Raw genomic sequence first — 27,804 nt, 5'->3', positions numbered from 1 at the left:
AGCCACGAGGGGCGCTAAGCTTGCCGGGAAATGCGGCGCAGGCCGGAAGTGCGGCGCGTTCGGCACAGGGCTCGCCGGGAAATGTAGTCCTTCGGGGCGGCCCGGGGCGGTGGCCGCACGTCCCGCGGACCCGGTGGCAGATCGGGCGTGGACCCGGGATGGCTGGGCCGGGGGGCTCGGGAGGCCCGATTGGGGCCGGGGCCCTGGCCGGCAGCGCAAGGTCCAAGGTAGCCCCGAGTGTGGACTTTGACCACAGCTGCTCGGACAGTGTTGAGTACCTGACACTCAACTTCGGGCCCTTCGAGACAGTGCATCGTTGGCGGCGCCTCCCGCCCTGCGACGAGTTCGTGGGGGCCCGGTACGGCGGCTTGGGGATGGGGGTGTGTGTGAGGAGGCCCCGGGGCGGGGTCCAGGGGCCGAGGCCGGGGCGTGGTGTCCAGGAGTGGGATCTGGTAATGGGGGATGGGGAGGGAGGAAGTGGTGATGTCCAGGATGATGTCGAGGCCGTAGGAGGGTGTTCTGAGGGAGTCTCGGAGCCGGGTGGCCTGGGGCAGGGTACTAGAGGTAACTAGTGGTGTTTGTGGGTCTGGAGCTGGGGTCCCAGGTGCTCTGCAGTGGGGCGAGGAGTCCACAGAGTCCCAGGGCAATGTCAAGGACCCGTATACAGGGTCCTGGGGTACTTGTGGAATTTGGGCATCTCTAGCGATCTTGGGCAGTTGAGAGGTGTTACCTGATTTCTGCAGCAGCCTGGGTGCTTAGTCTCATTTGTTGGCTGCTCCCAGGAGGGTCCCAGCCTCACTGCTAGCCACCCCTTCGTTCTTTTCCAGGCGCAGCAAGCACACAGTGGTGGCCTATAAAGACGCCATCTATGTATTTGGTGGAGACAATGGGTGAGTGAGCATGAGCGTCAGGGTGTTTGGACCAGGGAGGGAGAAACATGGTGGTTCAAACTGGGTTAGTTCTAACTGGGTTAGCTAAGTCCTCAGCCTTTGTTTCTCCACATGAAAGACCCTACCCTCAAGGCCCTCTGCACAGCATTCAGTGGGTAGCACATGCTTGGGACACACAAATGTGCCTCTTGTTCTGAGCGAGTGGACACGGCCTTTAAAGAAAGACATCCGCTCTGGCTGCCACCCTCCCCAGACACTTTCCCTTCTCTGCCCTTCTCTCTGGGCTTTATCAGCATGCCCCACATGGCAGCGTTTAGAGAACAGTTTTATTTATTTCCCCTATTTTGTACTTTTTGTAAAGGTTTTCCCACATTGCTAGAAATTCCTGGGAAACAGCTTTCCTGACAATGACCTGGTGTTGTGTTGGTGGGCACACCTCCATGCCATGAACTGTTCCCAGTTAGGTTGTGGCTGGTTTCCTTGGGTGAGAGAGAATGGCAGAGGCAAACCTTTGGTCTGTGCAACTGGTTCCCCCGGGTGGCATTCCCCTAAGACCCATTCCCAGAGGGAAAGAACTGTTTTAGCTCTTATCATGGGCTGGGCCCTGTTAAGTACTGGGTGTGGGCATAGCCTACGTGCTTGGAGAGGAGAAGGGGGCCTGGTCTGGGCTGGGAAGCTTTCCTGGAGGGGTTGATCACCTGAAAGATAAGTTGGAGTGAATCGGGTAAAAGAGGACGAGTGTTCTAAGCAGAGGGATCAGCATGGACAATGGCCCAGGGTTGGGGAATGCAGAATGGCACCAGGCCTGGAGTCTGGGCAGGGCTTCCCTCCCCCCATTCATTCTTTGATGTGGTCAGGAAAGGCGGGGGATGCCCACCAGGGCTCTAGGAGGCTCGGGAGCCTGCTAGATGTGGGGTTGAGGCTTGAACTTTGGTCTCCTGGATAGACCCGGCTCAGTTTAAGTCAGAGCTTTGTGACTTTGGGCTGGGGTAGGTGGCTTAACAGCATTAACTGCACCCTGGTCTCCTCCTCTGTATAAGGGGCGGCCATACGCCCTGCTTTTGCAGCGTGCTCCTGGGGGTCAGTGAGCACCAAGCTGGGAAGGGCTCAGGATGGAGGTTGTTCTTCGGGTATAGTGTTTGCACATGACCTGTTCTCCTCATGAGTCCATCCCTGCCCTTCAACTATAGGACTTGGTCTGAAGCCCAAAAGGGCTGGCCTCTGATTGGTTCTGCAGGCTTGGTTTTTCAGGACTCCCTGGGGGGCTGACTTGGCGCTGGTGGGGTTCACAGGACCCCAAGAGGACCTGCAGACCAGGCAGAATGGCCCTGGCTTCCAGCCTGTCTCCCCCACAGCCTCTTCCCCGTGAGCAGTCAGAGGGATCTGCAAATGCAAGTCTCATTGTGCTCCTCCTCAGCCCATAGCCCTGGGATGGCTCCCCTCCCTCTGACTAGGAGCCTGCACTGTCCTGGCTGTCAACAAGGCCTTATATACTTGTGCCTGCCCTGCTCTTCTGCCCTTGTTTTGCACGGCGCTGGGCCACACCACTGCCTCGCTGTGTTCTGAATGAACCAAGCATCTCCTGCTTGGACCCTTGTACTGGTGGTTCCCTCCTTCCCACCCTTCCCACCTCTCTTCAGAATATGCTGTGAGTGAGGCCTTCCCCACCGCCTGGGCCAGCTGTCGGCCCTCCCTCCCCTTCTGCACCTCTTGCTGGCTCCATGGTAAGAGCACAGATCGCACGGGATCATCTCAATGTTATCTCAGAGCACACAACTCTGTCCTCCACCAGGGCAGGACCTGTACCCAGTACACGGACAATTCAGTAAATGTGTGTCCCATGAAGGAATGAAAGAGGAAGAGGCATCTGCTCAGAGATGTTCACTGCAGGCTTAATGACAACCCCCAGACCGGAAAAGGTGGGGGGTCCAGCCCAGGGCAGTAGCGGGGAGTATCCCTAGGAGTGTTCTGTAGCAGGTAGCGTTGTCATGGCAACTGTGTAGCAGTGAGCAGAAAGACTTGCTACAATGTGGCACCAAGAAACAGGGTACAGGGACACCTGGGTGGCTCAGTGGGTTAAAGCCTCTGCCTTCGGCTCAGGTCATGATCCCAGGGTCCTGGGATCGAGTCCCGCATCGGGTCCTCCGCTCCGCAGGGAGCCTGCTTCCTCCTCTCTCTCTCTCTGCCTGCCCCTCTGCCTACTTGTGACCTCTGTGTGTCAGATAAATAAATAAAATCTTTAAAAAAAAAAAAAAGAAAGAAACAGGGTACAGATTTGTCTCACTCTGGGTGCAACTTTGCAAAAATGGACTGGGTACAAAGAAAGATGGCTTCCTGCAGTGTCTGAAAGGGGGAGGGGGGAGAAAGGGAGGGGGAGGAGGGGCAGATGGGAGAGGGGAGAAATTACAGTCACATCTCCCCTTCCTGGCTCCTGGCTTCCTGACTGTATGGCCTTAGACAGGCCCTTTATCTCCCAGGCCCCTTCCTCTTCCTTAAATGCAGGTGGGGAGCACAGCCCCCTGCTGCAGACTGAGGGAGGGGTGCAGGGGGGATCCTGCACAGGCTTGGCCTGCAAGGGGTGCCAGGTCCCTGTTAATTGACTCCCTTTTTCTTTCTTACTGACACGGGTGCGGTGGTAACATTGTAGGTCCTGGTATATGGCCAGTGGATTTGTTTCCTGTTTTATTGTATCTTGACTGTAGTTACATTGGCTTTGCAATAAAGAGGAGGAAGGAAGATCAGAGAGGAGCAAAAGGGCCTCCCCGGAGATGTGGGAAACTCTGCCTTGTGGCACAGCCTCAGAGAAGGGGTTGCTGAGACTTGGGAGTGAGAGTAGGGGGTCCTGGAGCCCGCTGTGAGGTGTGAGCCCTCAAGCAGTCAGGATCATGCTTTGGACCCGACCCCAGGCAGGCAGATCCCACGTGCGTCACCGCCCTGGTACCCGCACCAGTGGGGGGGCGCCCTTTGTGGTCACTCCCTGGTCCCTCAGGCATCAGCTGGTTGCCTGACCCTGGCTGAGTCCCCACGATGGCCCCACCCCCGCCACCCGGGCTGCAGTGTCCATCTCCTGGGTCCTGGAGAGCAGACCGGGACCAGCCCAGGACCAACCCCAACCTGTCCCTGGCTGTCTTTCAGGAAGACCATGCTCAACGACCTCCTGCGGTTCGATGTGAAGGACTGCTCCTGGTGCAGGTGGGTGGCCTTGGAGCCCCAGCCCCCCTTTCCTCCAGAACTCCGTAGCCCTGTGCTGGCCCCAACTACTAGCGGACTCATTCTGGGGAAAGCTAGAGACAAGCTTTGGGGAGGAGATAACAGTGGCCTTTAGTGTTGCCCTCTGTCTCCTGAGTTCCTTTCCCAGTCTGCAACTCAGATTGATTATTCTGAATCCTCTTAATTACGGGGATCTGTTGGATTGGTTCCTGGTCCTCTCATTGTGCCTCCAGAGAGCCCTTCAGTCACCGGGCCTTCTCCTGGGCGGGGAGCTGCTGTGGGATTTGACGCTGGGAGTGGGGGGAGGAGGCATCGGTTGTTGGGTCCTTCCAGGACCGACCCTGTGCTGCAGTGGGGTGCTGCCCAGGGGCTGGCAGTTGGCGAGGGGCTTCGTGGGGCCCCTTCTCTGCCTGGAGACCCCACATGGGTGGTGGGCCGAATGCAAGCCCTGGCCGCCTCCGCCAGACGGCCCTCCCAGCTGTGTGGCCTTGGGCAAGGCACTGCCCTCTCTGAGCACAGCAGATCTGTACCTGTCTGTTCCAGTCTCCAGCCCTGCCCAGGGGGCAGCTCTCAGCTGAGGGGGAGAAAGGGATCCCAGGATTCGGAGGTACAGGGCTGGCTGGGCACTCCTGCTCCTGAGCTCCACCATCGGCTTGTGCGGGAGGAGCACAGACCTCCGAGTCACTTGGGTGCCCCACTGTGGGCAGCTCTGTGTGCCTCCACCAGTCCCTCTGTGGCAGGGTCTCACCGCCCCCTTTGCACTTGATCTTAGCCAAAAGGCCGAGAAGCGATTCACCGCCCCCTTTGGATGGAGGAGGATGTCCAGGCCCAGGGTGGCATCACTGAGCCCTGGGATTGCTGTAGAAGTTTATGTCTTGTTCCTCTCACCCTGGCTTTCATAACATAGCCAATAGTTACAGATTAATTTTAAGAATCACCCTCAAGACTACAATCCTTCACTAATAACTGCTTAAGGATAACACTCTGAAAAGGAGCAGCCCCAGGAAAGAGGTAGAAATGGGGTTTTAGTTCAGTAAGGAACATGTGTGGTCAGCGGCTGCACCAAGGGCGCCCAGATGCAGCTGCGAGCCGAGTTACTCTCTGCTGTTGAGTCCAAAAAGCAGATGTTACAAAATACCCACCCCGTGACTCCATTGACAAAACCCCTCAGAGGCATTAACAAGCATAGAAAAGGGGTGTGTGTGTGTGTGTGTGTTGGGGGGTGGGAGGTGACTTTTTTTTTTTTTTAAGGATAGTATCAATTTTTTTAAAAAAAGATTTTATTTATTCATTTGACAGACAGATCACAAGTAGGCAGAGAAGCAGGCAGAGAGAGAGGGGGAAGCAGGCTCCCTGCTGAGCAGAGAGCTGGATGCGGGGCTTGATTCCAGGACCCTGAGATCATGACCTGAGCTGAAGGCAGAGGCTTTAACCCACTGAGCCACCCAGGTGCCCCGTGGGAGGTGACTTAAAGCTACAGATGGAGCTTTCTGGCAAGTCTTATCGCTGGTTCTGTGTTTCCTTCTTTATCAGCCATTTTTGTTCCAAGTTTCTATAATGAGGGGCATCTGGGTGGCTCAGTTGGTGGAACATCCGACTCTTGGTCTCAGCTCCTGTCTTGATCTCAGGGTCGGGAGTTCAAGCCCCATGTTGGACTCCATGCTGGTCCCTGTGGAGCCTGCTGAAAAAAATAAAAATAATATAAAGATTCTATAATGAGATAGGTATTGCTTATAAAATGCAAAAAAATGCGGCTTGGACTGCACAGCTGATCCCTGCTGACTCACCACCCCCCTCCCCTCCCCGCAACTTATCCCCCCCAACACCAGGGCCTTCACCACCGGCACCCCGCCGGCCCCCCGCTACCACCACTCAGCTGTTGTCTACGGAAGCAGCATGTTCGTCTTCGGTGAGCTGCCTCTTATCTCCGGGGCCCCGTGCCCTCTTTGGGGCTCGCAGCTCCCTTGTCCTGCCACCTGGCCCGGGGGCTCACTTGCAGTGCCCGGCCAGTCTCTCTCTGTCCACATGCTGTCTTTTTCCGCCGGAGTCACCTGGGTTCCTGCACTGGCCTAGGGGCCTCGCAAGGGCCCCTGTGGCCCTGTGGATCCCTTTCCCTCACTGTGCTGCTCTCCTGGGGTTGGAATGGTCCGCCTCTGTGACCGGGCGGGAGGGTGGTGGCTCTCTTCCCTCCTCTGTCACTCTGCCAGGGACAGAGGACAGGGTTCTGCTCATTTCTGGATCCCCAGAGCCCAGGGTGGGGTCAGGCAGGCTGTAGGTGCTCCCCAAGGTTGACAGAGGGAGTCCCACAACATGTCTAGAGAGGCCAGCTTTTGCCCCCGCCTCCTGGGGTTTGAAGCCTCTGAGAGGCTGTCTTTGGGTATGACTGTTTCTCCCTCTCTCTACCCAGGGGGCTACACTGGGGACATTTACTCCAATTCTAACTTGAAGAATAAAAATGACCTTTTTGAATATAAGTTTGCAACTGGCCAGTGGACGGAGTGGAAGATTGAAGGACGGTGAGAGACTTCGCTGAAACCTTCAAGGGGTGAGGGGTGTCCTAAAGGCTTCTGCACTGGGTCCTCTATAGCCTTACAGAAGAAGAGCCCGAGGCCCAGAGAGGCCTGAGTTGTGCTCACTCTCAGCTGTGCCTGTCTGAGGCCTCCTCCCTGCCCTTAGATTCTCTCCTTTCAAAGAGCAGAGGGGGCCCCAGTGGACTGCTGATGCGCCCTTCTCTGGTTCTGTTTGGTGAGGAACACCCCTCCCCCCGGCTTTGATATTTTGGTGTTGGCTGGGAGGGGGCTTTAACCCCATGGACATCTGAATTCCTCATCCCCCTGCCCCTGCCTCATGAGCTCAGCCTCATGACTCCCGGTTGGCATCCCCAGAGCCCTGGCGTCAGCAAATGTAGGTGTGGCAGCTCTGGGGGCCCGGCTGGCCCCACGGGGCTGTAAGGCTCGGGTCTGTGCTAGGTGGCCTCACTCCTCACCCCAAGCTTGCACTACAGGTTGCCAGTCGCCAGGTCCGCCCACGGCGCCACAGTGTACAGTGACAAGCTGTGGATCTTCGCTGGCTACGACGGCAATGCCAGGTAGGGGGTGCCTAGCCCCAGCCCCCCACCTCTGAGCAACCCTGCTGGTGTCCTGAGCCCCGGAGCGGGCCTTCCTGGCGGGGTCAGGCTCAGGCTGGCAGGGAGTCTCAGGAGGGTCGTGTGCACAGGAGTGAGGGGAAAAAGATGATGGGTGGGATGGGGGTAGAGGGCGTCTGAGGGGCACTCCCGCCCAGTCCCACCGAGGACGCCTCCTGGGGGCATCCAAGGGGGCAGCAGGCCAGGCCCACATTTGCACAGCCGTTTGCAGGCGTGCTGGTCTCTCCTGGCTGCACGTGTCGTAGCTGGGTGTTGTCGGAGCTGTGGGGTGGATGGTGGCCCCCTGAATTGCTAGGTGAAAATCCTCAGGCCCGCAGTGAGGAGGGACCCTGAGGGGCTTCTGTGAGCACGTGGTGGCAGAAGCAGGCCTCAGACCCAGCCCTGTGGATGACAACACAGCGTTCCTGCCTGTGTACCGGGCATTTCCCCCCTCATTTTAGACAGTCGGCTTTACTGTATTTTTCTGATTATATAAAAGTAGCATGTGCTCATTCCCCAAGATCTCAGCATCATAGAAACTCCAAGGGGTAGGGCGCCTGGCAGGCTCAGTCAAAAGAGCTTGATCTTGGGGTTGTGAGTTTGAGCCCCATGGTGGGTGTAGCAGTTACTAAAAAAAAATAATTAAAAAAGAAGAAGAAGGACCAGCTCCAAGCGGTGACAATGTTAGTGGTAGTTTCTTCTCTCTCTCTTTTTTTGAACAGATTTTATTTATTTGGGGCTCCTGGGTGACTTAGAGGGTCGAGCATCTGCCTTCAGCTCAGGTCATGATCCCAGGGTCCTGCATCGGGCTCCCTGCTCAGCCAGGAGCCTGCTGCTTCCCCTGCTCATCTTCAGTCTCTCTCTCTCTCTCTGATAAATAAATAAATGGAATCTTTAAAATTAAAAAAAAATTTTTTTATTTGACAGAGAGAGACACAGCGAGAGAGGGAACATAAGCAGTGGGAGTGGGAGAGGGAGAAACAGGCTTCCCACCAAGCAGGGAGCCCGATCCACTGCTCGACCCCAGGACCCTGAGACCATGACCCGAGCTGAAGGCAGATGCTTAACAACTGAGCCACCCAGGCGCCAGTTAGTGGTAGCTTCTGCGAGTGTTGCCTCTTTGAACTCCTCTTTTAGCCCCCAGGAGTCAGCCGAATGAGATCGACATTGCCACAGTGGCTAGACATTGTGCATGAGGCCACGTGTTCCTGTCCAGCAGGGTACATAGAGAAGGGATTCAGCCAGCCCTTCTGCCCTGAAGCCCCCACCTCATGGCTGCTCCCTAGGCCCCTGATCTGAGCCCTGCGTGATGTGTCCTTCCCTGGAGCCATCCCTCCTAGCTGGGCCCAGGCCCACCCTGCCTCCAGCCCCAGCTACGGAGATCCTGACTCCCCTGTCCTAATGCAGGTTGAATGACATGTGGACCATTGGCCTCCAGGACCGAGAGCTCACATGCTGGGAGGAGGTGAGGAGTTTGGGGGGCCAGGGTGGGGCAGGGGAGGCAGGGAGGTGAGGGTTTTGGGGGGCCAGGGTAGGGGCTGCTTTGTTCCTCTTGCCAAAGCCCAGCCTTGTCCTCAGCCGCCTCCTTGCCGACTTCCTACCCGATCTCTGCTGCCCTTACCTAGTGACTAAAGGCTCTGGGTTTTGCATCGAGTCATGTCCAGTGACCGGTGCGGCTTGGGTAGAACCCACCCCTACTTGAACACAGCGACTTCAGCCCGCTGGCGGGTGTACTGCTTGTTGGTCTTTCTGGGCGATCTGTCCAGCTGCTCCGTTTTCTCCCCCCTGGGTTATCTTTCACATGTAGTAATGATTTTTAGCCTCAACTGTTAGAAACTGGGCCCATTTTAGGTGGACGAGGTGGGACTATATTCCGTTCTACAGAAATTAGTCTAGGAACCCTGACTGATGGAAGAAGTTTCAAGAATGAAAGTCGTCCCAATTCAGCGGTGTCACCCGCACACCCGGTCCCATGAGGGCCCTGGCTGAGCTGCCTTCCCCACCCCAGGTGGCTCAGAGCGGCGAGATCCCGCCATCCTGCTGCAACTTCCCAGTGGCCGTGTGCCGGGACAAGATGTTCGTGTTCTCAGGGCAGAGTGGAGCCAAGATAACCAACAACCTCTTCCAGTTCGAATTCAAAGACAAGACGTGAGTGCCCTGGTGCTGGGACTGGTGGTGGGTACCCCTGACGGCCGCCTGCTTGGCATCATGCCTGCACCCTTTGCTCCCCAACCCTCGTCCCCACAGAGGTGGGAACAAACACACCCGGCCTGCTTGAGGCTGTGCAAGGGGGGCACATCCCGCCGTGTGGGCCTCACACAGGTACCATCTCCCGTGGAAACACACTGCTGGTGTGAGGTGCTTAGCACGGAGTCTCCTACAGAGCTCCTCCGCCCCACCCCCACCCCCCACATGGGCATTGAGGGCCCCTGCCACCCGGAGTTGGGCTTTGCCAGGGCAGATCTCCTGCCTGCTGAATGCCCCACCCCACAGCCCCCGCCCAGTGGCAGGGGCAGCAGGTGCGGGGGCGGTAGTGGGGAGCAGCATGGAGCCAGATGGCGTGGCGCGCCTGGCCAGGATCATTTGGGTTTCAAAGAGAGGATGTGCTGGAAGGTGTTGGGAAGTCCTGGGAGGGTGGTAGATGTAGGAGCAGCATCAGAACATGGAGTTCTGGGAGCCTCTGGGAGCAAGGACTTACTTGGCTGTGGGGATTGTCACACGTGTCTGAGTTGTGGACACGTCTCTGTTCCCCAGAGAGTGGGATTGCCTCACTGTACAGAGGCCACCCCTCCTGCCTGCTGCTGCTGCCTGCTTTATGGCTTGGGGGGGCCCATGGGGCCGCAGGCAGAGTGGCTGCTAGAGCAAAAGGGGATGAGGGGCACTGGGTGGATGCGCTTAGGCCCTGCTTTGAGCTGGCTGGGTGCCCCAGGTGGAGGACGTGGGGGAGCCAGAGCCTCCACTCCAGCACTGGGTTCCTCTTACATGCCCCCAGGTGGACGCGCATCCCCACCGAGCATCTGCTTCGTGGCTCCCCACCTCCACCGCAGCGGCGCTACGGGCACACCATGGTGGCCTTTGACCGCCACCTCTATGTGTTTGGGGGCGCGGCAGACAACACACTGCCTAATGAGCTGCACTGCTACGATGTGGACTTCCAGACTTGGGAGGTCGTCCAGCCCAGCTCCGACAGCGAGGCAAGTGCTGCCCGGAACAGTGGCCATGGCTGCGGGGGCGGGGCAGGGGGGTTGTGGCCCAAGGGGGCGGGGATCCTGACTTATCTGCCCCTGATGCCCCACAGCTTCCCACAGCCTCAGGGGGCTCCCCGGGGGGCTCCAGACAGCCAACCAGAGCAGAGAGCCAGGGTGATTGAGGCCCGAGGCCCTGGACACCTGTCTTGGCCCGACCTGAGGCCCTGGGCCCCTGTTCTCCATTCTTCCAGCCTGCAGGCTTTCAACATGGCACTTCTGGCCCTGTCCGCACGGTGCTGAGGGTGTCCTGCCAAAACACCCAGCTTGAGTGCTGCTGGTGTCCCATCTGAGCTGTGCCGCCAAGGCCCCTCAAGCCCGTGGCTCAGCCCCTCCCAGATGTGGCCCCAAGCGCTCTTGCTCTTGAGCAAGGTTGGCAGGAGGTTGGTGTCTGCTGCCCGGCCTGGCCCTGGCAGACTGGTCCCATGCTCACTTGTCCGTCCCCTCCAGGTCGGCGGGGCTGAGGTGCCAGAGCGAGCATCGTCTTCTGAGGAGGCGCCTGGCCTGGCCTCTGAGGACCGAGGTGGCTTCAAGAAGTCCCGCGATGTATTTGGCCTGGACTTTGGCACCACCACAGCCAAGCAGCCTGCCCCGCCAGCATCTGAGGTGAGGGTTGGCACCCTGACTATTGTCACTGCCACCACCCCCCGCCCCGTGCCAGTCCTGTGATCAGCCCCTTTCACAGATGGGCAGACTGAGGCTCAGAGAAGTACTGGTCGGGGTTACTTACCATCTCCCCACCCCTTTCCACCCAGCTGCCAAGCGGAAGGCTCTTCCACGCAGCCGCGGTGATCTCAGACGCCATGTACATCTTCGGTGGCACGGTGGACAACAACATCCGCAGCGGGGAGATGTACCGGTTCCAGGTGGGGCTGGCGGGCTGACGGCAAGGGGGCCGGCCAGGGTGGATGGGCTGGGGATGCATGGCCCAGAGGAGGGTAGGGGCTGGGCCAGTGGCCACACTGGGGTCTCCTTTGGCAGTTCTCCTGTTACCCCAAGTGCACACTGCATGAGGACTACGGGCGTCTGTGGGAGAGCCGCCAGTTCTGCGACGTGGAGTTTGTGCTGGGCGAGGTGGGTGCTCTCCCTGTGCCCAGCCTGCCTGCCACCCTGCAGGGTGAGGGCTATGCCCCAAGGCACGACTGGCCTCCCACTCGCGCCTGAAATCCCAGGCCCCCCCCACTGGGGCCGGTGGGGCCTCCATCCATGCCAGGAGGAGGGTCCCATGTTGCCCACCAAGGTGTCATTCTTGCTATAGAAAGAGGAGTGCGTGCAGGGCCATGTGGCCATCGTCACTGCTCGGAGCCGCTGGCTCCGCAGGAAGATCGTGCAGGCACGGGAACGGCTGGCCCAGGTGAGGTGTGGCCCTGCCCCTCTGGCCAGGGCAGCAGCAGCCCTGGGGCACCCCTGAGCTCCCCTTCCTCTCCCTGCAGAAACTGGAGGAGGAGGCAGCCCCAGCTCCCAGGGAGGTCCCTGGTGGAGCAGCGGGGGGAGCCCGGCCACCCCTGTTGCACGTGGCCATCCGTGAGGCTGAGGCCCGGCCCTTCGAAGTGCTCATGCAGTTCCTCTACACGGACAAGATCAAGTACCCGCGGAAAGGTGCGGTGGTGAGGGGGTGCAGGGAGCAGGGTGGGCAGGTGGACAGCCTGAGGCTCAGCGGCCATGACCACCCGCGACCACTCGTGTGGTGGAGTTGCTGTCCACTGTCCCGGATGTCCAGGGAAGGAGCCCCGGGCCCTGTCCTCCCTTCTGCACTGCCCTGTGCCTCCTCCCTCTCCGTGCGTCCCCGAGGCTCAGGGAGCTCTGGGCTGCAGGCCATGTAGAGGACGTGCTGCTTGTCATGGACGTGTACAAGCTGGCCCTGAGCTTCCAGCTCTGCCGCCTGGAGCAGCTGTGCCGACAGTACATCGAAGCCTCCGTGGACCTGCAGAATGTGCTGGTCGTGTGCGAGAGCGCTGCCAGGCTGCAGCTGGGCCAGTTAAAGGTGCGGCCCCCCGCCTACCGCCACCCACCGGCACTCTGGCAACCCTCCCTCCCCCATCCCCCTGCAAGCCATCCCATCCGGGCTGCTGCCCCATCAGGCAAGGCCTGACCCTGCCTGCCTGCTCCGGCTTGTGTGTCCCAGGAGCACTGCTTGAACTTCGTGGTGAAGGAGTCCCACTTCAACCAGGTGATCATGATGAAGGAGTTCGAGCGCCTCTCTTCGCCACTGATCGTGGAGATCGTGCGGCGGAAGCAGCAGCCGCCTCCCCGCACCCCCTCAGAGCAGCCCGTGGACATTGGTAGGGACCTAGGCCCCATCCCTGAGAGCAGCAGACAGGGATGGATGGCATTCATCTTGGGTAGAGACGGGAGCTGTGGAAGGACCTGCCTGGCCTTCTGGGTGGGGTCTGTGTGCAGGGGACCCAGAGTGCTTCTGGGTCTCAGGGGCACAGGCAGACAGCTCGGGCTCACTGGAAGGAAGACGCCCCGACCCACAGGGCATCCTGAGGGCGGGGATTCTCCTGAGTCCGTTTCTGAAGGTGGACACAGGCCCCTGTCTGGCAAGGGTGGCTGCCCAGACTAACATCAGGTGTGAGGGCTCCCATCCACGGTCACAATGATTAGTCCCTAAGCTACTCTTCTAGGTGTGCCCACCCTTTGGGGCCTAGTGAGGGGCAAGCATGGTCCGAACACTTCAGATGTTCTGGTGCCTCCCTTGGCCCCACCTAGCCCGGGAAGGGACAACACAGTCTCATTCATCCCCTGACTCCCCAGGGCCTGTGCTGCCTCTGGCCGTTGGCCCTGAGTGACATGTGTCAAGACACAGTACTTGCCAGGCCCAGAGGGAGCTTAATAAGCACAAGGGAAGGGAGGAGGGCTCACAGGGCTGAGTTGGGGAGATCAGACTCTGGGGGGCAGGCCAGAGTAGGGCTTTGGCCCCCAGGGGTGGTGTTTTCAGGGCAGCAAGATGGGCAAGAAGCAGTGTCCATGGAGCCCTGAGGCCCAAATGGCTCAGGGTCTGCTGGGGGAGCAAGAGGCCTCTGCTCAAGGTCCCCCCACACTACCCCTGGGGCTCCCCCCCCAGGCACATCTCTGATCCAGGACATGAAGGCGTACCTGGAGGGAGCAGGTGCGGAGTTCTGTGACATCACTCTGCTGCTGGACGGGCACCCAAGACCGGCCCACAAGGCCATCCTGGCCGCTCGCTCCAGGTGGGTGGAGGGGTGGTGTGTAGTGGTGGAGCCGGGCAGGCCCCCACCCCCGCCTGCATTTGCTGTGAGCCAGGACTCCCCCCCCCCCCGCCCCTGTCTGCAGCTACTTTGAGGCCATGTTCCGGTCCTTCATGCCAGAGGACGGCCAGGTGAACATCTCCATCGGAGAGATGGTGCCCAGCAGGCAGGCCTTCGAGTCCATGCTGCGCTACATCTACTACGGGGAGGTCAACATGCCGCCGGAGGACTCTCTGCATCCTCCCCGCCAGGGGGCGCTCCCAGGCTTTGGAAACCAGCAGGCTGGTCCCGGCTGCCCGCTCCGGGGATTCCCTGGTGCTCTCCCGGGGTTCCCTGAAGGGGTTGGTCGGCAGGCACAGAGGGTCTGCAGCCAAGAGGGGTGGGTGGGTTCTTGACCCTCATCACTGCCCAGAGGAAGGGGTCGGTCAACGTCCCATGTGACAGGTGAGTAGATCACCATGGTGGGATTCCTGGTCACCTCGCTTCTTAGGGGTCTGAACTGGGTGTGAGATGCGTTCCAGGGCGCTGAGGCCATGGTCAGTCCTGCAAATGGGAATGTGGGTGTTTTCTTGGGAGAGGCTTTCTGGGATTTCTTTGGGTCTGGACAAAGCCATGAGTACTTCAGAGTCTGTGTAGAGAGCAAGTTGGATGGGAGCCCTGGGCCAGGGCCTGGTGTTGGGGTGGGTTTCCTTGTTCTGAGCAGGCAGGAGGCAGCTCAGGTTTCCTCTGTCTCTGCTGGGCCTGGGGCTCCAGCTGCACCTTCCCCGGGGAGATGGGCAGGTGGCGGGAGGACAAGCTCCTTGGGCCGGCAGCTCCTTAACCAGCCCCCAGCTACCTGTTTGCTGCCCCCTACTATTACGGCTTCTACAACAACCGGCTGCAGGCGTACTGCAAGCAGAACTTGGAGATGAACGTGACTGTGCAGAATGTACTGCAGGTAGCTCACGGGTGCCCACGGGCCTCCTTGAAGCCCCGGTGTGTGTGTGGGGGGGGTGGCTGAGAGAGGGAGCAGCCCCTCAAGGAACCTGCCGTTCCAGATCCTGGAGGCGGCCGACAAGACGCAGGCGCTGGACATGAAGCGGCACTGCCTGCACATCATCGTGCACCAGTTCACCAAGGTCAGGGCCCTCCCAGCCCCGCGCTGGCCGCCCGGCCCTTGGCATTGGCCTTGGCTGGGTGCGGGGTGGAGCACATGGAAGCAGTTTCTGTCCTGCGGCGGTAGGCCCGGGGGCGGTGGGGGGGGGCACTCGGTCAGCCCATGTCCTGGCTCGCCAGAGCTCGGGTATGTGTGTGGGGGTGGACTCTGAAGGGCACCCTGGCCCTCACGGGAATCCGGTTCCATCCAGTGTGGGCCTTCCGATTGCTTCCCGCAGGTTTCCAAGCTGCCCACGCTGCGCTCGCTGAGCCAGCAGCTGCTGCTTGACATCATAGACTCCCTGGCCTCCCACATCTCTGACAAGCAGTGCGCGGAGCTGGGTGCTGACATATGAGGGCCCACGTGGTGCCGGCCCACTCAGGAATCACCGTGCTTGCTCCTGCCCTGCCCACTGCAGACTACTGGACCTGCCAGCCAAGGGGCCGGCTTCTCTGAGCCTTCAAAGGGAAAGGGAACACGGGGTCTCTGCCCCATTTCACTGCTGAGGACACAGGTCCCACAGGGAGTGGATGGTGAAACAGACGCCCTCCCCCCACAACCCCGGGCAGAACCCTCTCCTCGGATGGAGGTATGGGTGGGAAGCCAGGGCCCAGCAATGGGAGAGCCCACCAGGGAGCTGGTGTGGGGCCTCCCATCCAGCAGGGACTACATGGCTTGTGGATCTGGCTGCTGGGTCCTATTGCCGAGGCCCCTCTGACATGGGAGCTACACAGTACCCCCTCACCTTCATGGAGGCGGCTGTTAAGGGCCCCCACTGCCACCCAGAGTTTGTGAATGGGCACATGGAATTGGACTCCAGATGAATTTTGGGGTGTGAAGGGCCCCAAGTCAGCACCTAGCCTGAAGGGCCACTCTGGCCAGGGCCTGGCTTCCAGAGGAGTTGCAGGATCCCACCCCACTGTGTGCACATCAGGGGCCCCCAGCTACACCAGGGAGAAGTCAGTGGAGGTGCCCCCCCCCGGGTCCCCATGTATCCCTAATTATTTATTGTCATAGACATGCCATTAAGACCACAGTAGTGTTAATCTACTAGACACACCTCATGGGCATAAGCCCTCCCTGAGCTGGTGACAGATCATGTGTCCCAAGTGCTTGGGACACACCAGGACTCGGGGTTGGCAACTCCCTGCCCCATCTGAGGTGTCCCCGTTGTGGGGGTGGGGGAGGGCTGTGCTCTGGATTCTGAACCCTGGATTCCCAAGGCTGTCTTGCTCCCACACTGCACTAGAGGCTCCTGCCTAGGCTGGAAAGCTAAGGACTGGCCACCACATCCTTCCCATCTGTCAACAGAAGGCCCTGGGACTCCACGCTAATGCAGAAAGCAGTATTCTGCCTCCTTTCTGGCAGCAAGAACCCCAGGGACCCTCTTGCCCTAGCTATTAGGAAGCTACTTTGGGGGAAACAGTCCTTCACACCTTCCTTCCCATTGTGCCCCCATGCAAACATGGTACCTGCCATGCCTTGGCCCTTACTGAAGAGCCCCAGGTGCCTTATACAGACAGATGGGGAGCCCCAGTGACAGGTAGGCGCCCTCAGGCATGGGGAGTCCGTAAGGCCGCCAGCAAACCAGGAAACAGGCCAGCACGAGATGAGCCTCTCTGAGCCTGGAAACCCCAGGGAATGATGGACAGACCCCGCTCAGTGGTGGACCCTTATAACCAGTTGCTTGACCTTCTCTTCTAAACCTATGAATAAATGAACTTACACACCAAGGACCCTAGAAAGCCAATTTCAGAACATTGCGTGGCACTTTCCAGGACTAGGGAGATTTCAGCTATGCTCTTGGGCTATCGTGGCCGAAGCTCAGCAGGGAGATTACGTGTGCAGTTAAAACCACCCGGCACCCTGAGCCATTTGCCCATCACAGATGCGGGGAAGCCTACATTCCAGTTAACTTGAACAACAATGGGGACTCAGGTTGAGGCCAGGATTGCTATCTGCAAGGGTGCCTCTAAGCTTCCCCACCTCTTCCCAAACCTCTGGGGACCAGAAGTGTCAATCCTGGGCCCTTACTACTTGCCAAGGATATAGCACCAGGTCAGAAATTGCCATCTTTGTTGAGCAAAGATGAGCACTGAGCCCAGCACAGTGGTTAAGGGGGTAGGTAGCTGCAGGCTGGGGTTGAGGTGCTATGCTGGGCCAACCCTGACTGCTGGGCTGACCGGGCCGGTGGATGGAAGCCATGCAGGTGTCCTTACAAACTGAATCTGGCCTGGGTTTCATGAGTGTTTTTTTCAGAGAGGTGAGACTGCTTAAGTCTGGGTTGTTCAGGTACCAAGAAGAGGGTTCCTAGTGCTGCCCCTGGCCTCTGCTCACACCATCCTGTCCCTCAGAAAACCCTGGGGGGTGTGGACTTGCAGGAGGAGAGGCAGGAAAGAGTTGGACTTCTTGCTCTCCGTAGCTGAGAGCTCAGACTCCAGGGGTAGGGCCCCAGCCCCAGCTGAGCCAGATAGCAGGGCCTCCTAGAATCCACTTTATTACAGCATCTGGCAGGTCTGGTGGACACAGCTCGGACTGGGTCACTTTCCAGGCGGATTCCGAGGGAGGATGAGGCTGAAGCCCCACCAGGCAGCCCTTCATGGCAGCCCTGGGGCCAAAACCCCTTCACTCACGCCATGCTGCTGCTCAGCTGCATGGCAAAGTCCTGCACATGCTCCTTCAGAGTCTGGCGGGCATCTGCCTGTGCCCGCTTCTCCCGTGCCCGCTCCTGCTGCAGTTTGCTGAGCCGTAGCCGCAGGCGCTGCTCTCGCCGCTTGCAGGCCTGCAGCTGGCGCTGGGCCTTGTCCAGGGCATCAAGTGCAGCCTCAGCCCGCCGCTTCCAGAGCAGGGCGCTGCCCACCTGGTAGCTGTGCTCGTTCTGGATGTAGGCGCCGGCCGGGGGTGGGAGGCGCAGCATATAGGCCGAGGGTGAGACGGGCCGTGGCTCGAGTGGGGACGGCTGTCTCTCTGGTTCCCGCTCTGGTGAGGGCTGGGCGCTGCAGCCTGCTTCATCTGCCTGAGCACCCAGGGGCCCCAGGAGGTCTGAGAAAGGGCTGCTGAGGCCAGCCTCCAGCCTCCCAGTAGGGGAGGCAGGCAAAGCAGCAGGGGCCGAAGCCTCTTCCACAGGAAAGCAGGTGACATCAGCAGGGGGAGGTGGAGAAAATGGAGTCGTGGGCCCTCGGCCCTCAGAGCAGCTGAGAGGAGAGAGAGAGAGAGACTAATAGGCCAGGCCAAGGCCTTGCCAGACCCCACTTCACCAGCCCACTGAGCCCACTCTGCTGGCTCAGAACCCTGTCCAGCAAGATTGCTGGCAAACAAACTAAATAAACCCGTCTCTCAGGCTTGGGATGGGAGCAAGGCACCCTCCACCCACAGCACACATACCGCTTCCTGCATCGCCGGAGCCGGCTGACGTCGGGGGGGCCAGGTGGGTAACTGTGCCCCTTGGTCTTGGTTGTCCGGCGTAACTTGGAGAAAGACTCAAATATTGTGGGAACTGCCCCCTCCTTCAGCCTGTGATACCCGCTGTGGGGGAAAGCAGCCTGGATGAGATGGACAACACATCCTGCCACGCAGGGCAACCTGCAGGGCACAGAGCTAGCATGCCCCTAGCGCCCCAGATCAGGCTCTCCCACACTAGTGCTACAGGAGGTGGGGTAGGCATGTTGCAAGCACTTAATTTAGGGAAAACCAAGTTAGATAAGAGTTATACCATTCTCTTCCTCAAAGTTTCGGTGTGTAGAAAGGCTGCACCAGAACTAAGCTGACCAGCCAAAAGTGTAATTGTGGACTTGCTGGGAGGACTTGGGTCCTAAGGAACAACCTCTGAAAAAGCTAGTGTTTTTCTCCCTGTCACTGGCACAGTCATCCTGAGGGAATGGGTCTTACTGTCACTGAGGTACAAAACTGGAAAGATGCAGCCACACTGGGAACCAGGTCTGTCTGTCCCCCAGCGAGTGACTCCAGGATCCTCCTCTCCTGGCCCTAGAGCTGCCCCAATCGGCCAGCTACTCTGATGCTTCAAATCCTGCCCCAGCGATGCTTGCCAAGGAAGCTCACCTGATTCCCACCAGCTCAAAGCAGTTTTCCTCGAAGTGTTTGGAGCAGAAGTAGATGTACTCGGAAGCCGGGTCCCACAGGCCCTGGCCGCTGGGGTCCAGCCGCTGGCAGTTGGCCAGCCACAAGCCTCGCCGCGGGTTGTCCTTCTTGGGAAGTCTGTGGAGCCACAGACCAGTGAGCACCAGGGTGTCTGCAACCCTGGGCTCCAGCTGCCCAAGCTCTCCAGATGGCAAGGGCTGGTCCTGCACACGCCACCACCAGACCTCCCTTCAACTCTCCGGGTAAACACCGTCCTCCCAAGCCCAGATGAGGAAACTAAGGCCTCAAGGAGAGCAACTTCCTTAGTACCACCTAGCAGGTAAGAGTCACAGAACGTAAGGCCCCGGCTGGTGATCTCCCGTACTTCCTCTCCCACCTAGACTCAGTCGCACCGGCACCGCCCCTTTCACCCTTACCCATCTACAAGTACAAGCCTCGCGCCAAACAGAGGATAGCACATGCGCAATCGTGTCTCCACGAAGAGGGAAAAACGGGCGCATGCGCACGTTAACCTTCCCGCGCCAGCACGCACGCGCGCTGACCTGTGGAAAGAGATGCCGCGGTTGCGCGTCTCGCGCGTATCCCGTGTGCAGCAGCCGGCGGCGGAGCAGTGACGCGGCATCTGGGGAAAAGGCGGGAGCTTGGTCGTGGGCGGCTGTCCCGGCCCCAAGGGGCCTCGCGCCCCCAGCCGCCGCTCCGCTCCAGGCGGCCCTGGCCTGCCGGGTCTCCCCCGATCCGATCTCGCCCGAGCCCCGTCCCAGCCCGTTCTCCTGACTCCCGTCAGCGGCACTCACGATCTCGCCATTGCTGCGCCGCCGAAGTCTCGCGAGGAGTGGCGCGCGGTGGAAGTTGGTACCATAGAGACTCGGAAGAGCGGGGCGTTGGCCCGAGGGGCGGGGCGGGCCCCGGAAGCGGCGGGAACGTAAGATCGCCGCCGGATTTGCGCTGTCCCAGCCTACCTGAACGCGTGCGCCGTCACACACAGGGGCTTCTCTTTGTTTTTCCGGCTAGCTCTTGGCTCTTAGCACCTGGGCGCCGAAGGAGCGGTCTCGCTTGGCGGCGCAGAGTCCCGGCCTACAGCTCTGGTGGCGGGGCAGCGGGAATCCGGCAGGGTCCTGGGACTCACGCTGGCTCCCGGGAAAGACTAGACTGCAAGAAAGTTAACTCCAGCGAGAACAGAAAGGGGCCACGATGCGTGATCCAAAGAACCTAACAAAGTCGTGTTCATAGCTTACTCCGGGAAAGGTGCCTATAAATTGGATGGGTGTGCGGTGGGCACTGGTCACGTTTTGGGAAAATGTAAATGGGCAGAAGGTTTTCTTGTTCCTTCTGGCAGGGAGGCAGCTGAGTTAGGGATAAAAACAAAGGCTGGGCGCCTGGGTGGCTCAGTTGGTTAAGCGACTGCCTTCATCTCAGGTCATGGTCCCAGAGTCCTGGGATCGGTTCCCGCATCAGGCTCCCTACTCCATGGGGAGTCTCCTTCTCCCTCCGACCTTTTTACCTCTCATGCTGTCTCTCAAATAAATATAATTTTTTAAAACAAAAACAAAGGCCTTAGGGGCGCCTGGGTGGCCCAGTCAGTTGAGCATTCTGTCCTTGGTTTGGCTTAGGTCATGGTCTCAGGGTCCTGGGATGGAGCCCCACCTCGGGCTTTGCGCTCAGCGCAGAGTTGGCTTGGGATTCTCCCTCCCCCTTCCTCTGCCCCTCCTGCTTGGAGTTTGTTTTTTTCTAAAGTGAAGATGTATAAGTCTTTCAAACAAACAAACAAACAGGGGCGCCTGGGTGACTCAGTTAAGCATCTGCCTTCAGCTCAGGGCCTGATCTTTGGGCTTCCTGCTCAGTAGGGAGCCTGCTTTTCCCTCTCCGCACCCACCCCCTCCTTACCCCTGCTGGTGCTCACTTCCTCGCTCTCAAATAGATAATATTAAAAGAAAAAAAAAGTTGTAAAACAAACCAATTATCCCCCTCCCTGCCCCCCAAAAGACCTTGCTGGAAACAGCCTCAGTAAATGGGTTTGCGCTAGGGCGGAGCTGCCTCCTTGGTCCCTCCCACAGGACTGGGTGAAAGTAGGCGCTCCACATTTAGGGAAGAAAAAAACATTACTATTTCATTCTCCAAAGGAACACCAAGAATAAGTGAAAGATTTAAGAATAACCAAAGCATTTTTCCTAATTCCCTCAGCCATGCCTTTTGAAGCCTTCCTTCTAGGGGTAAAGTAACTAAACATACGAACATGCTTAATTTTTTTGAGAGGAAACATGTTTTTTCCCCTGGAAATGCACTTTGAAAAGGCAAGTATCTGGATCGGGCATTCTGTCAAGGTGCAGCACAAGGGACACGATGCTTCAATACAGAAACTTTAATAGGTAAACATATCTTGTAATGTTACAGTGGGGGCAATACAAAGGGGTGGTAGCCAGATGCACTCCCATTCAGTATTCTTCCCCTTCTTCTGCCTCTGCTTCCACGGAATCCACACCCACCTCTTCATAATCTTTCTCCAGAGCTGCCAGGTCCTCCCGGGCCTCAGAGAACTCCCCTTCCTCCATGCCTTCCCCCACGTACCAGTGCACAAAGGCTCGCTTTGCGTACATGAGGTCAAACTTATGGTCCAGGCGGGCCCAGGCCTCGGCAATGGCGGTTGTGTTGCTCAGCATGCACACAGCCCGCTGCACCTTGGCCAGGTCACCCCCGGGGACGACAGTGGGGGGCTGGTAGTTGATGCCCACCTGCGAGAGAAAGGGAACATATGGTGATTATAACATGGCCTCAGAAAAGGTAGCTTTTTTTTTTTTTTTCTTAAGATTTTATTTATCTGACAGAGCGCTCAGGTAGGGGGAGCAGCAGGCAGAAGAAGCAGACTCCCTGACGACCAGGGAGCCCAATGTGGGGCTCCGTCCCAGGACCCTGGGACCATGACCTGGGCCAAAGGCAGATGCTTAACCAACTAAGCCACCCAGACACTCCAGTAGCTTGCTTTTAAAAATGAGCTGTGGACCCAGTTTAAATGATGCCCTATATAAACTGGTACTTTATTTTTTGACAGTACTGATAAGAATTTAACATCCTTTGACTGTATGCTTTCAGTTCTTAGATTTACCCACACAAAGCTACATGTATGAACATGTATGTATGTATGAACATTTTTATGTATTTAAAGTACTAATGGCGGGTGCCTGGGTGGCTCAGTGGGTTAAGCCTCTGCCTTTGGCTCAGGTCATGATCTCAGGGTCCTGGGATCAAGGCCCGCATCCAGCTCTGCTCAGTGGGGAGCCTGCTTCCCCCTCTCTCTCTGCCTGCCTCTCTGCCTACTTGTGATCTCTATCTCTGTCAAATAAATAAATAAAATCTTTAAAGTACTAATGGCAAAACTGGAAACAAATGTCCATCATGGCAAACTAAATTTTTATAGACCCATTTAGTGAAACACTGTGGTCATGAAAATGATCAAGGTATATATATATATATATTTTTTTAAAGATTTTTATTTATTTATTTGACAGAGCAAAACACAGGGAGAGAGGGAACACAGCAGAGGGAGTGGGAGAGAGAGAAGCAGGCTCCCCGTGGAACAGGGAGCCTGATGCGGAGAGCTCGATCCCCAGGACCCTGGCATCATGACCTTAGCCAAAGGCACACACTTAACAACTGAGCCACCCAGGCACCCCTCAAGGTATATTATATACTTGGCAAAAAGAAAAGTAAGTTGGTTACTATGTGAGTATTTATGCTTAGAAATAACCCTAGGTATTTTTACTCTGGGGTAACAAAACAGGCTAGAGCCATTGATGGCTAAGGGAACATCATTGTGCAGGAGGATAAACACCTGGGAGTGTGCTGAAGCAGTGTCTTGGTGAGCACATAGCAGTTAGCAGCAGCTAGGGACACAGCCAGTCTCCAGAATTGTTATGGGGAGAGACATGGGCCCAGACCTTGACCAGGGGGTACGGGTGCCCTCCCACAACTCTTAAGGCCAGGCCAGCTAGTCCCACCCAAGTGGGAGCGCCACCAATTCCCTGCTTTCTTTGACTTGTGTGTACTGAGTCAACCCTGTCACTGACAAGAACTTGCGTCCTTTTCCCCTATTGCTGGCCTCTCGACATCACCCAGAACAAAAAGTATAAATTCCCTTGAAAATGCACAGAATGAAAAACAAAGCAAGCTCCAGGGAAGGGGAAGAGGACTTAAGCTTTTCAGCCTTCTACAGTGTTTTAATATTTTGCCACATATATGCATTCTTAAAAATATTTTATTTATTTATTTGACAGACAGAGATCACAAGCAGGCAGAGAGGCAGGCAGAGAGAGAGGAGGAAGCAGGCTCCATGCTGAGCAGAGAGCCCAATGCGGGGCTTGATCCCAGGACCCTGAGATCATGACCTGAGCTGAAAGCAGAGGCTTTAACCCACTGAGCCACCCAGGTGCCCCCATATATGCATTTTTATAATAAAAAACTAAACACATTTAAGCAGAGAATATTGTGTACCCGAGTAAATGGTTACAGAACACAGAATGTAACCACACTCCAGCTGACAAAGAGCTTAGAGCAATGAGAATGCAATACAGTCCCTCTGAGGCTGGCCTGTCTTCTCTAGGAACAGTAAAAGCTATGGCTTTTACTGAGCTTTACCCAGTAAAGATATGGCTTTACTGAGCCTGGGTGGCTAGATGCACAGAATAGATTTAAACTTTGACCTCTAACCTCTAAGGTCTACCAACTTCCCATGTAAGATTTGTGGCTATTTCCAGACTGGTGAAACCTATCATAAAGTTTACCCTTTCCAGTGAGTCACTTTAAATCCATCATTTTTATGCCATCAGAGATGATCTGTATCAAGCTATCTGACACAGACAAAAGTGGGGGCTGACAGGGCCAGACAGATTCAACTTCTGTGCAGGTACAGGTAAGCTACAGCCATTCCAAAGGGGACCAGATGACACACATTTCTTCTGCTTCTCATTTTCAATCTGAAATGACTGGAATGTACAGCTCTCCAAACACCTTTGGAAATCATCAGGACGTACAAATAGGAGGGTCCACAGCTTTGTCAAGTGCAGAAACCCAAGGGTGAACAACTACTTTTAACTACGAAGGGCACAGAGTTCTCAAACCCAGGCATAGTGAGGCACTTAGCTGCATAATCATAATAGGTCTAGAGCCTGATAATCTGTTATTTGGCTTCCAAGACGTGTTCCCTTTTTCTTGGCAGACATTTCACTGTGACACTAAACAGAGTTGAAGGAGCCACCTATTTATTATCAATGTGATATTACGTACGACCCAGCATTCCCAGTGTGGTTTGGAGAAACAAGAGTGAACTCGTCAGCCCCTACAGTAAACACTGTGTAACCAATTTAAAATTCTGCTTACAGACCTGTAAGTTTTGCCTAAACTGCAGTGAATAGAGATGTCTGAAGTTATGTAAAGTCTAAAAAACACTATTTCTAATAACACCACAGACCTAACAAACTCAGGTAAGCAAAAGAGAAATGTGGAGAGACCAGACATACAGTCAGACTGTCTCTGAATGTGCTCTGCATCACTTGCTGCCCATGGGGCCTTTAAGATACTAACAGCTATTTCAGCTCAGTCTTTACACTATAAGATGTAATACTACCCTGGGAAACTTTATAGGGTGGTTCTAAGAAATAAGGATACATGAAGTAGTTGATAATGCCCTTAGCAAATTCCTAAACTTGTTTTCCTTGCAGCCTAGCTGCCATGGAACGGGGGTATTCTCCACAAAGGGCATGCTGTGCTGGGTCTGCTGCTGCTGACAGGTAAAAACCACTCTGCATCAGCCAGTCCTACCTTAAATCCAGTCGGGCACCAATCCACAAATTGGATGGTGCGCTTGGTCTTGATGGTGGCGATGGCTGCGTTGACATCTTTCGGGACCACGTCCCCCCTGTACAACATGCAGCAGGCCATGTACTTGCCGTGCCGAGGGTCACACTTGACCATCTGGTTGGCCGGCTCGAAGCAGGCATTGGTGATCTCAGCCACGGACAGCTGCTCGTGGTAGGCCTTCTCGGCAGAGATGACCGGGGCGTACGTGGCCAGGGGAAAGTGGATGCGGGGGTACGGGACCAGGTTGGTCTGGAATTCCGTCAAGTCCACGTTCAGGGCCCCATCGAATCGCAGGGAGGCCGTGATGGAGGACACGATCTGCCCGATCAGACGATTGAGGTTGGTGTACGTGGGCCGCTCGATATCCAGGTTGCGCCGACATATGTCGTAGATGGCTTCGTTGTCCACCATGAAGGCACAGTCGGAATGCTCCAGGGTCGTGTGGGTGGTCAGGATGGAGTTGTAGGGCTCCACCACGGCCGTGGACACCTGGGGAGCTGGGTAAATGGCAAATTCCAGCTTGGACTTCTTGCCGTAGTCCACCGACAGCCGCTCCATGAGCAGAGACGCGAACCCAGAGCCGGTGCCACCCCCGAAACTGTGGAAGATGAGGAAGCCCTGCAGCCCCGTGCACAGATCCGCCTGAGAGAAATCACAGACCGTGGGTCAGCGCCTGCAGAAGCCACACCGCCGACTCCAACGAGCCACGGTCACTCCTCTTTTCCTCTGCAGGACGCTACGCGTTCAAATCGTCTACAGCGCACACGCGGGACACTCAGAAGCAAAGCAAGGCAGACGTTAAGATGGATGGATGATGGATGCATGAAGCCACCCGTGAAGGAAGACGGGGACTCAAGATTCTGGCCTGGAGTCTGGCCAGAGTGGCCTCGCGGTCCCCATCCCCACCCGCCCTCCCGTCCAGGGCAACGTCCACAGGACGCCCTCTTACCAGTTTTCGGATCCGGTCTAGGACCAGGTCGACGATCTCCTTGCCGATGGTATAATGGCCTCTGGCGTAATTATTGGCTGCATCCTCCTTCCCGGTGATCAGCTGCTCCGGGTGGAAGAGCTGCCTGTAGGTCCCCGTGCGCACTTCATCTGCAAAGAGGATGCGTGGGCCGCGTGTCCTTAAGGCCTGTTGTTAACTCACCAAGAGGGAGGGATTCGGGGACCCGTTGCATCTACCATGCACATGCTGGCCCTTGGGGGTCAGCAGTGTCAGTGTCTCAACGGAAATGTCTCTCTGTGACATGCAGACCACAGCTGTGATCTGTGGCCCTAGCAGGGAAAGTCAACTGGAGGTACAAAGTCCAATCTGACCGGTTCCCAAAGAAGGGAAAAAGCTCACACCCGTACACACGCGATTATTTCTTCCCAGTTGTAGCTACATCAAACAGTGTGCCTAAGAAGCCCTTACATATTAGATAAGTCACCAGGTCAGCGTGACTTCTGCCAGGCAGTCCCGACAGGGCACCCTAGGTGGCCTGCGGCTCACAGACTTCAGGCTGACATTCTGTCTCCTCCTGGGTCGCCACTGAAAGGTGCGTCTCTTTGCAGCTCTCCCTGGCCACCACCTAGGCTTCTCAGCTGGTGGATCCCAAGGAATGTTCTCTATTCACCTTCTGTGTCTAAGATGCAGGTCAAGACTCTTGTGCACCACCAACACCTTGTGGGCAGCGTTAACGAAGGACCCGTGACCGGGCACCCTGCACCCTGGCCTACACAACCACCTGCCTGGGTCTGAGAGGGCCGCGAGTGAATCTATTACCAGCCTCTCTTTCCTGGATATTAGGTTCTCCTGCATTAGGAGCCTCGGTGCCAAAGACACTTTAAGCACTCACCCTGTAGTTTCTCACCTAACACAGCCACGGGCATATTCTCGCGCATCCCATCCTTTCTGTGGAAGGATTCAAAGGAGCACAGGGGACGTGGGTGGGGCTTTAGGGAGACTCTCTCACTGTCCCAGGAAAGCTGCCCAAGCGCCCCAGTACCTACCGACCACGGTGGGTTCCAGGTCCACAAACACCGCTCTGGGCACATGCTTGCCAGCCCCAGTCTCGCTGAAGAACGTGTTGAAGGAGTCATCCCCACCGCCGATGGTTTTGTCACTTGGCATCTGACCGTCAGGCTGAATCCCATGTTCAAGGCAGTACAGTTCCCAGCAGGCATTGCCGATCTGGACACCTGCCTGCCCCACGTGGATAGAGATGCACTCGCGCTGGGAACCAGAACACAAACCTTGAGACCTCCTTGTTTTTAAGGCAATCGACACTATATGGCATGCAAAACATAATAACATATATATGTTTCATCATCTAAATCATTTACAAGCCTTTCCCAGAAGGCTTATGTGACCCTTTTGTCACTGTGAAAACTAAGGTGCTCTAAACCACCCTAGCTACTAAGTGCCAGACTTAGCCCCTATACAAAAGTGTTTGCGACTGTATGTGTCCTGTCAATAATAAGCTCTGCATTGTCACTAGTCATACTTAGTCTCTAAAGAACATTAGTTCTTGATGGTGTCCTGTCCAAAGACCGGGTAACAGGTAATATAGACTCAGGGAAGGACAAGTGGACTAGCACACACGTTACCACAGCTCAGGTGCCACTGGTCACCGTATGTGTGTCTTCTATCTACCCGTCTACATATATCCTTTATTTTTCTCCATCTAGGTTTGTGTTCAGGGAGGCTGACCCATGTGGACTACATTAAAAGGGCTGCTTTGCCCTGGCTTCTGGTTGCTTTAGCCAATGGCAGGCATCAGCAGGAGACAGGGAGCTTAGAGGACAGTGTGGTCAGGGTGCTCACTTCCTGGCTCCCTCCTGCCATACTTCCATGGGTTCCTTGAGTGTTTATCAAGGCCAGGAACTTCTAGCAGACAGTGCTTTTCATAAAGCTACCTTCTTAACTTCCAGTAACCACTCCCTCACTTCACCTTCAAAGCTAGGAGCTAAAGGGTACCAGACATCACAAGTGCTACAACATTGCACCATCTTTTGGTGGTTTCCTTAGACCCTGCCCATAGCTTTATAGATAGTA

The 27,804-nt window shown here is 56.8% G+C and overlaps 3 protein-coding genes across 4 annotated transcripts; 1 reads left to right on the top strand and 2 right to left on the bottom strand.

Moving 5' to 3' along the window:
* The first annotated feature begins 92 nt into the window (after positions 1–92).
* On the top strand, positions 93–16,555 carry LZTR1 (leucine zipper like post translational regulator 1). 2 transcript variants are annotated; one of them, XM_080821694.1, is made up of 21 exons: positions 93–358; positions 828–890; positions 4,026–4,082; positions 5,930–6,009; positions 6,508–6,616; positions 7,105–7,188; positions 8,632–8,689; positions 9,233–9,372; positions 10,217–10,418; positions 10,920–11,075; positions 11,225–11,335; positions 11,451–11,543; positions 11,728–11,823; positions 11,903–12,068; positions 12,284–12,453; positions 12,595–12,751; positions 13,537–13,663; positions 13,767–13,916; positions 14,513–14,618; positions 14,719–14,799; positions 15,055–16,555. In XM_080821694.1, exons 1-21 carry the CDS (start codon positions 159–161, stop codon positions 15,169–15,171), a joined length of 2,523 nt encoding a protein of 840 aa, XP_080677820.1. In that variant the 5' UTR covers positions 93–158; the 3' UTR covers positions 15,172–16,555. The 2 variants fall into 2 exon arrangements, with proteins under 2 accessions (XP_080677820.1, XP_080677821.1); XM_080821695.1 differs by lacking the exon at positions 7,105–7,188 and having other exon boundaries at positions 102–358.
* Positions 16,556–17,296: 741 nt separating this feature from the next.
* Positions 17,297–19,798, bottom strand: THAP7 (THAP domain containing 7). Its single transcript, XM_080821431.1, has 5 exons — positions 19,709–19,798; positions 19,457–19,536; positions 18,876–19,031; positions 18,201–18,341; positions 17,297–18,010 (listed from the first exon to the last, which is right to left on the bottom strand). The coding sequence occupies exons 2-5, from the start codon at positions 19,534–19,536 to the stop codon at positions 17,446–17,448; spliced, it is 942 nt and encodes a 313-aa protein (XP_080677557.1). The 5' UTR covers positions 19,709–19,798; the 3' UTR covers positions 17,297–17,445.
* Positions 19,799–21,260: 1,462 nt separating this feature from the next.
* LOC308354622 (tubulin alpha-3 chain) lies at positions 21,261–26,994 on the bottom strand. The gene is made up of 4 exons (XM_080822193.1): positions 26,760–26,994; positions 25,714–25,862; positions 24,726–25,406; positions 21,261–21,643 (listed from the first exon to the last, which is right to left on the bottom strand). The coding sequence occupies exons 1-4, from the start codon at positions 26,878–26,880 to the stop codon at positions 21,347–21,349; spliced, it is 1,248 nt and encodes a 415-aa protein (XP_080678319.1). The 5' UTR covers positions 26,881–26,994; the 3' UTR covers positions 21,261–21,346.
* Between the last annotated feature and the right edge of the window lie 810 nt (positions 26,995–27,804).

The sequence above is a fragment of the Martes martes genome (assembly GCF_963455335.1).
Source record: "Martes martes genome assembly, chromosome: 13".
Taxonomy (NCBI): Eukaryota; Metazoa; Chordata; class Mammalia; order Carnivora; family Mustelidae; genus Martes; species Martes martes.
The sequence above is the reverse complement of the archived record's forward strand: the minus strand, read 5'-3'. Positions and strand labels throughout refer to the sequence as shown.

Bases quoted from the DNA above. Each gene is read 5' to 3' on its own strand.
- LZTR1 (XM_080821694.1), top strand. From the start codon at position 159: ATGGCTGGGCCGGGGGGCTCGGGAGGCCCGATTGGGGCCGGGGCCCTG. The intron at 11,544-11,727 runs GTGGGTGCTCTC...TTCTTGCTATAG, and splicing joins TGGAGTTTGTGCTGGGCGAG to AAAGAGGAGTGCGTGCAGGG. The intron at 14,800-15,054 runs GTCAGGGCCCTC...TGCTTCCCGCAG, and splicing joins TCGTGCACCAGTTCACCAAG to GTTTCCAAGCTGCCCACGCT.
- THAP7 (XM_080821431.1), bottom strand. From the start codon at position 19,536: ATGCCGCGTCACTGCTCCGCCGCCGGCTGCTGCACACGGGATACGCGC. The intron at 19,032-19,456 runs GTCAGCGCGCGT...GTGGCTCCACAG, and splicing joins CGCGGCATCTCTTTCCACAG to ACTTCCCAAGAAGGACAACC. The intron at 18,011-18,200 runs GTATGTGTGCTG...CTCTCCTCTCAG, and splicing joins CTCCGGCGATGCAGGAAGCG to CTGCTCTGAGGGCCGAGGGC.
- LOC308354622 (XM_080822193.1), bottom strand. From the start codon at position 26,880: ATGCCAAGTGACAAAACCATCGGCGGTGGGGATGACTCCTTCAACACG. The intron at 25,407-25,713 runs GTAAGAGGGCGT...GATTTCTCTCAG, and splicing joins TAGACCGGATCCGAAAACTG to GCGGATCTGTGCACGGGGCT. The intron at 21,644-24,725 runs GTAGGACTGGCT...TTTCTCTCGCAG, and splicing joins GGTGCCCGACTGGATTTAAG to GTGGGCATCAACTACCAGCC.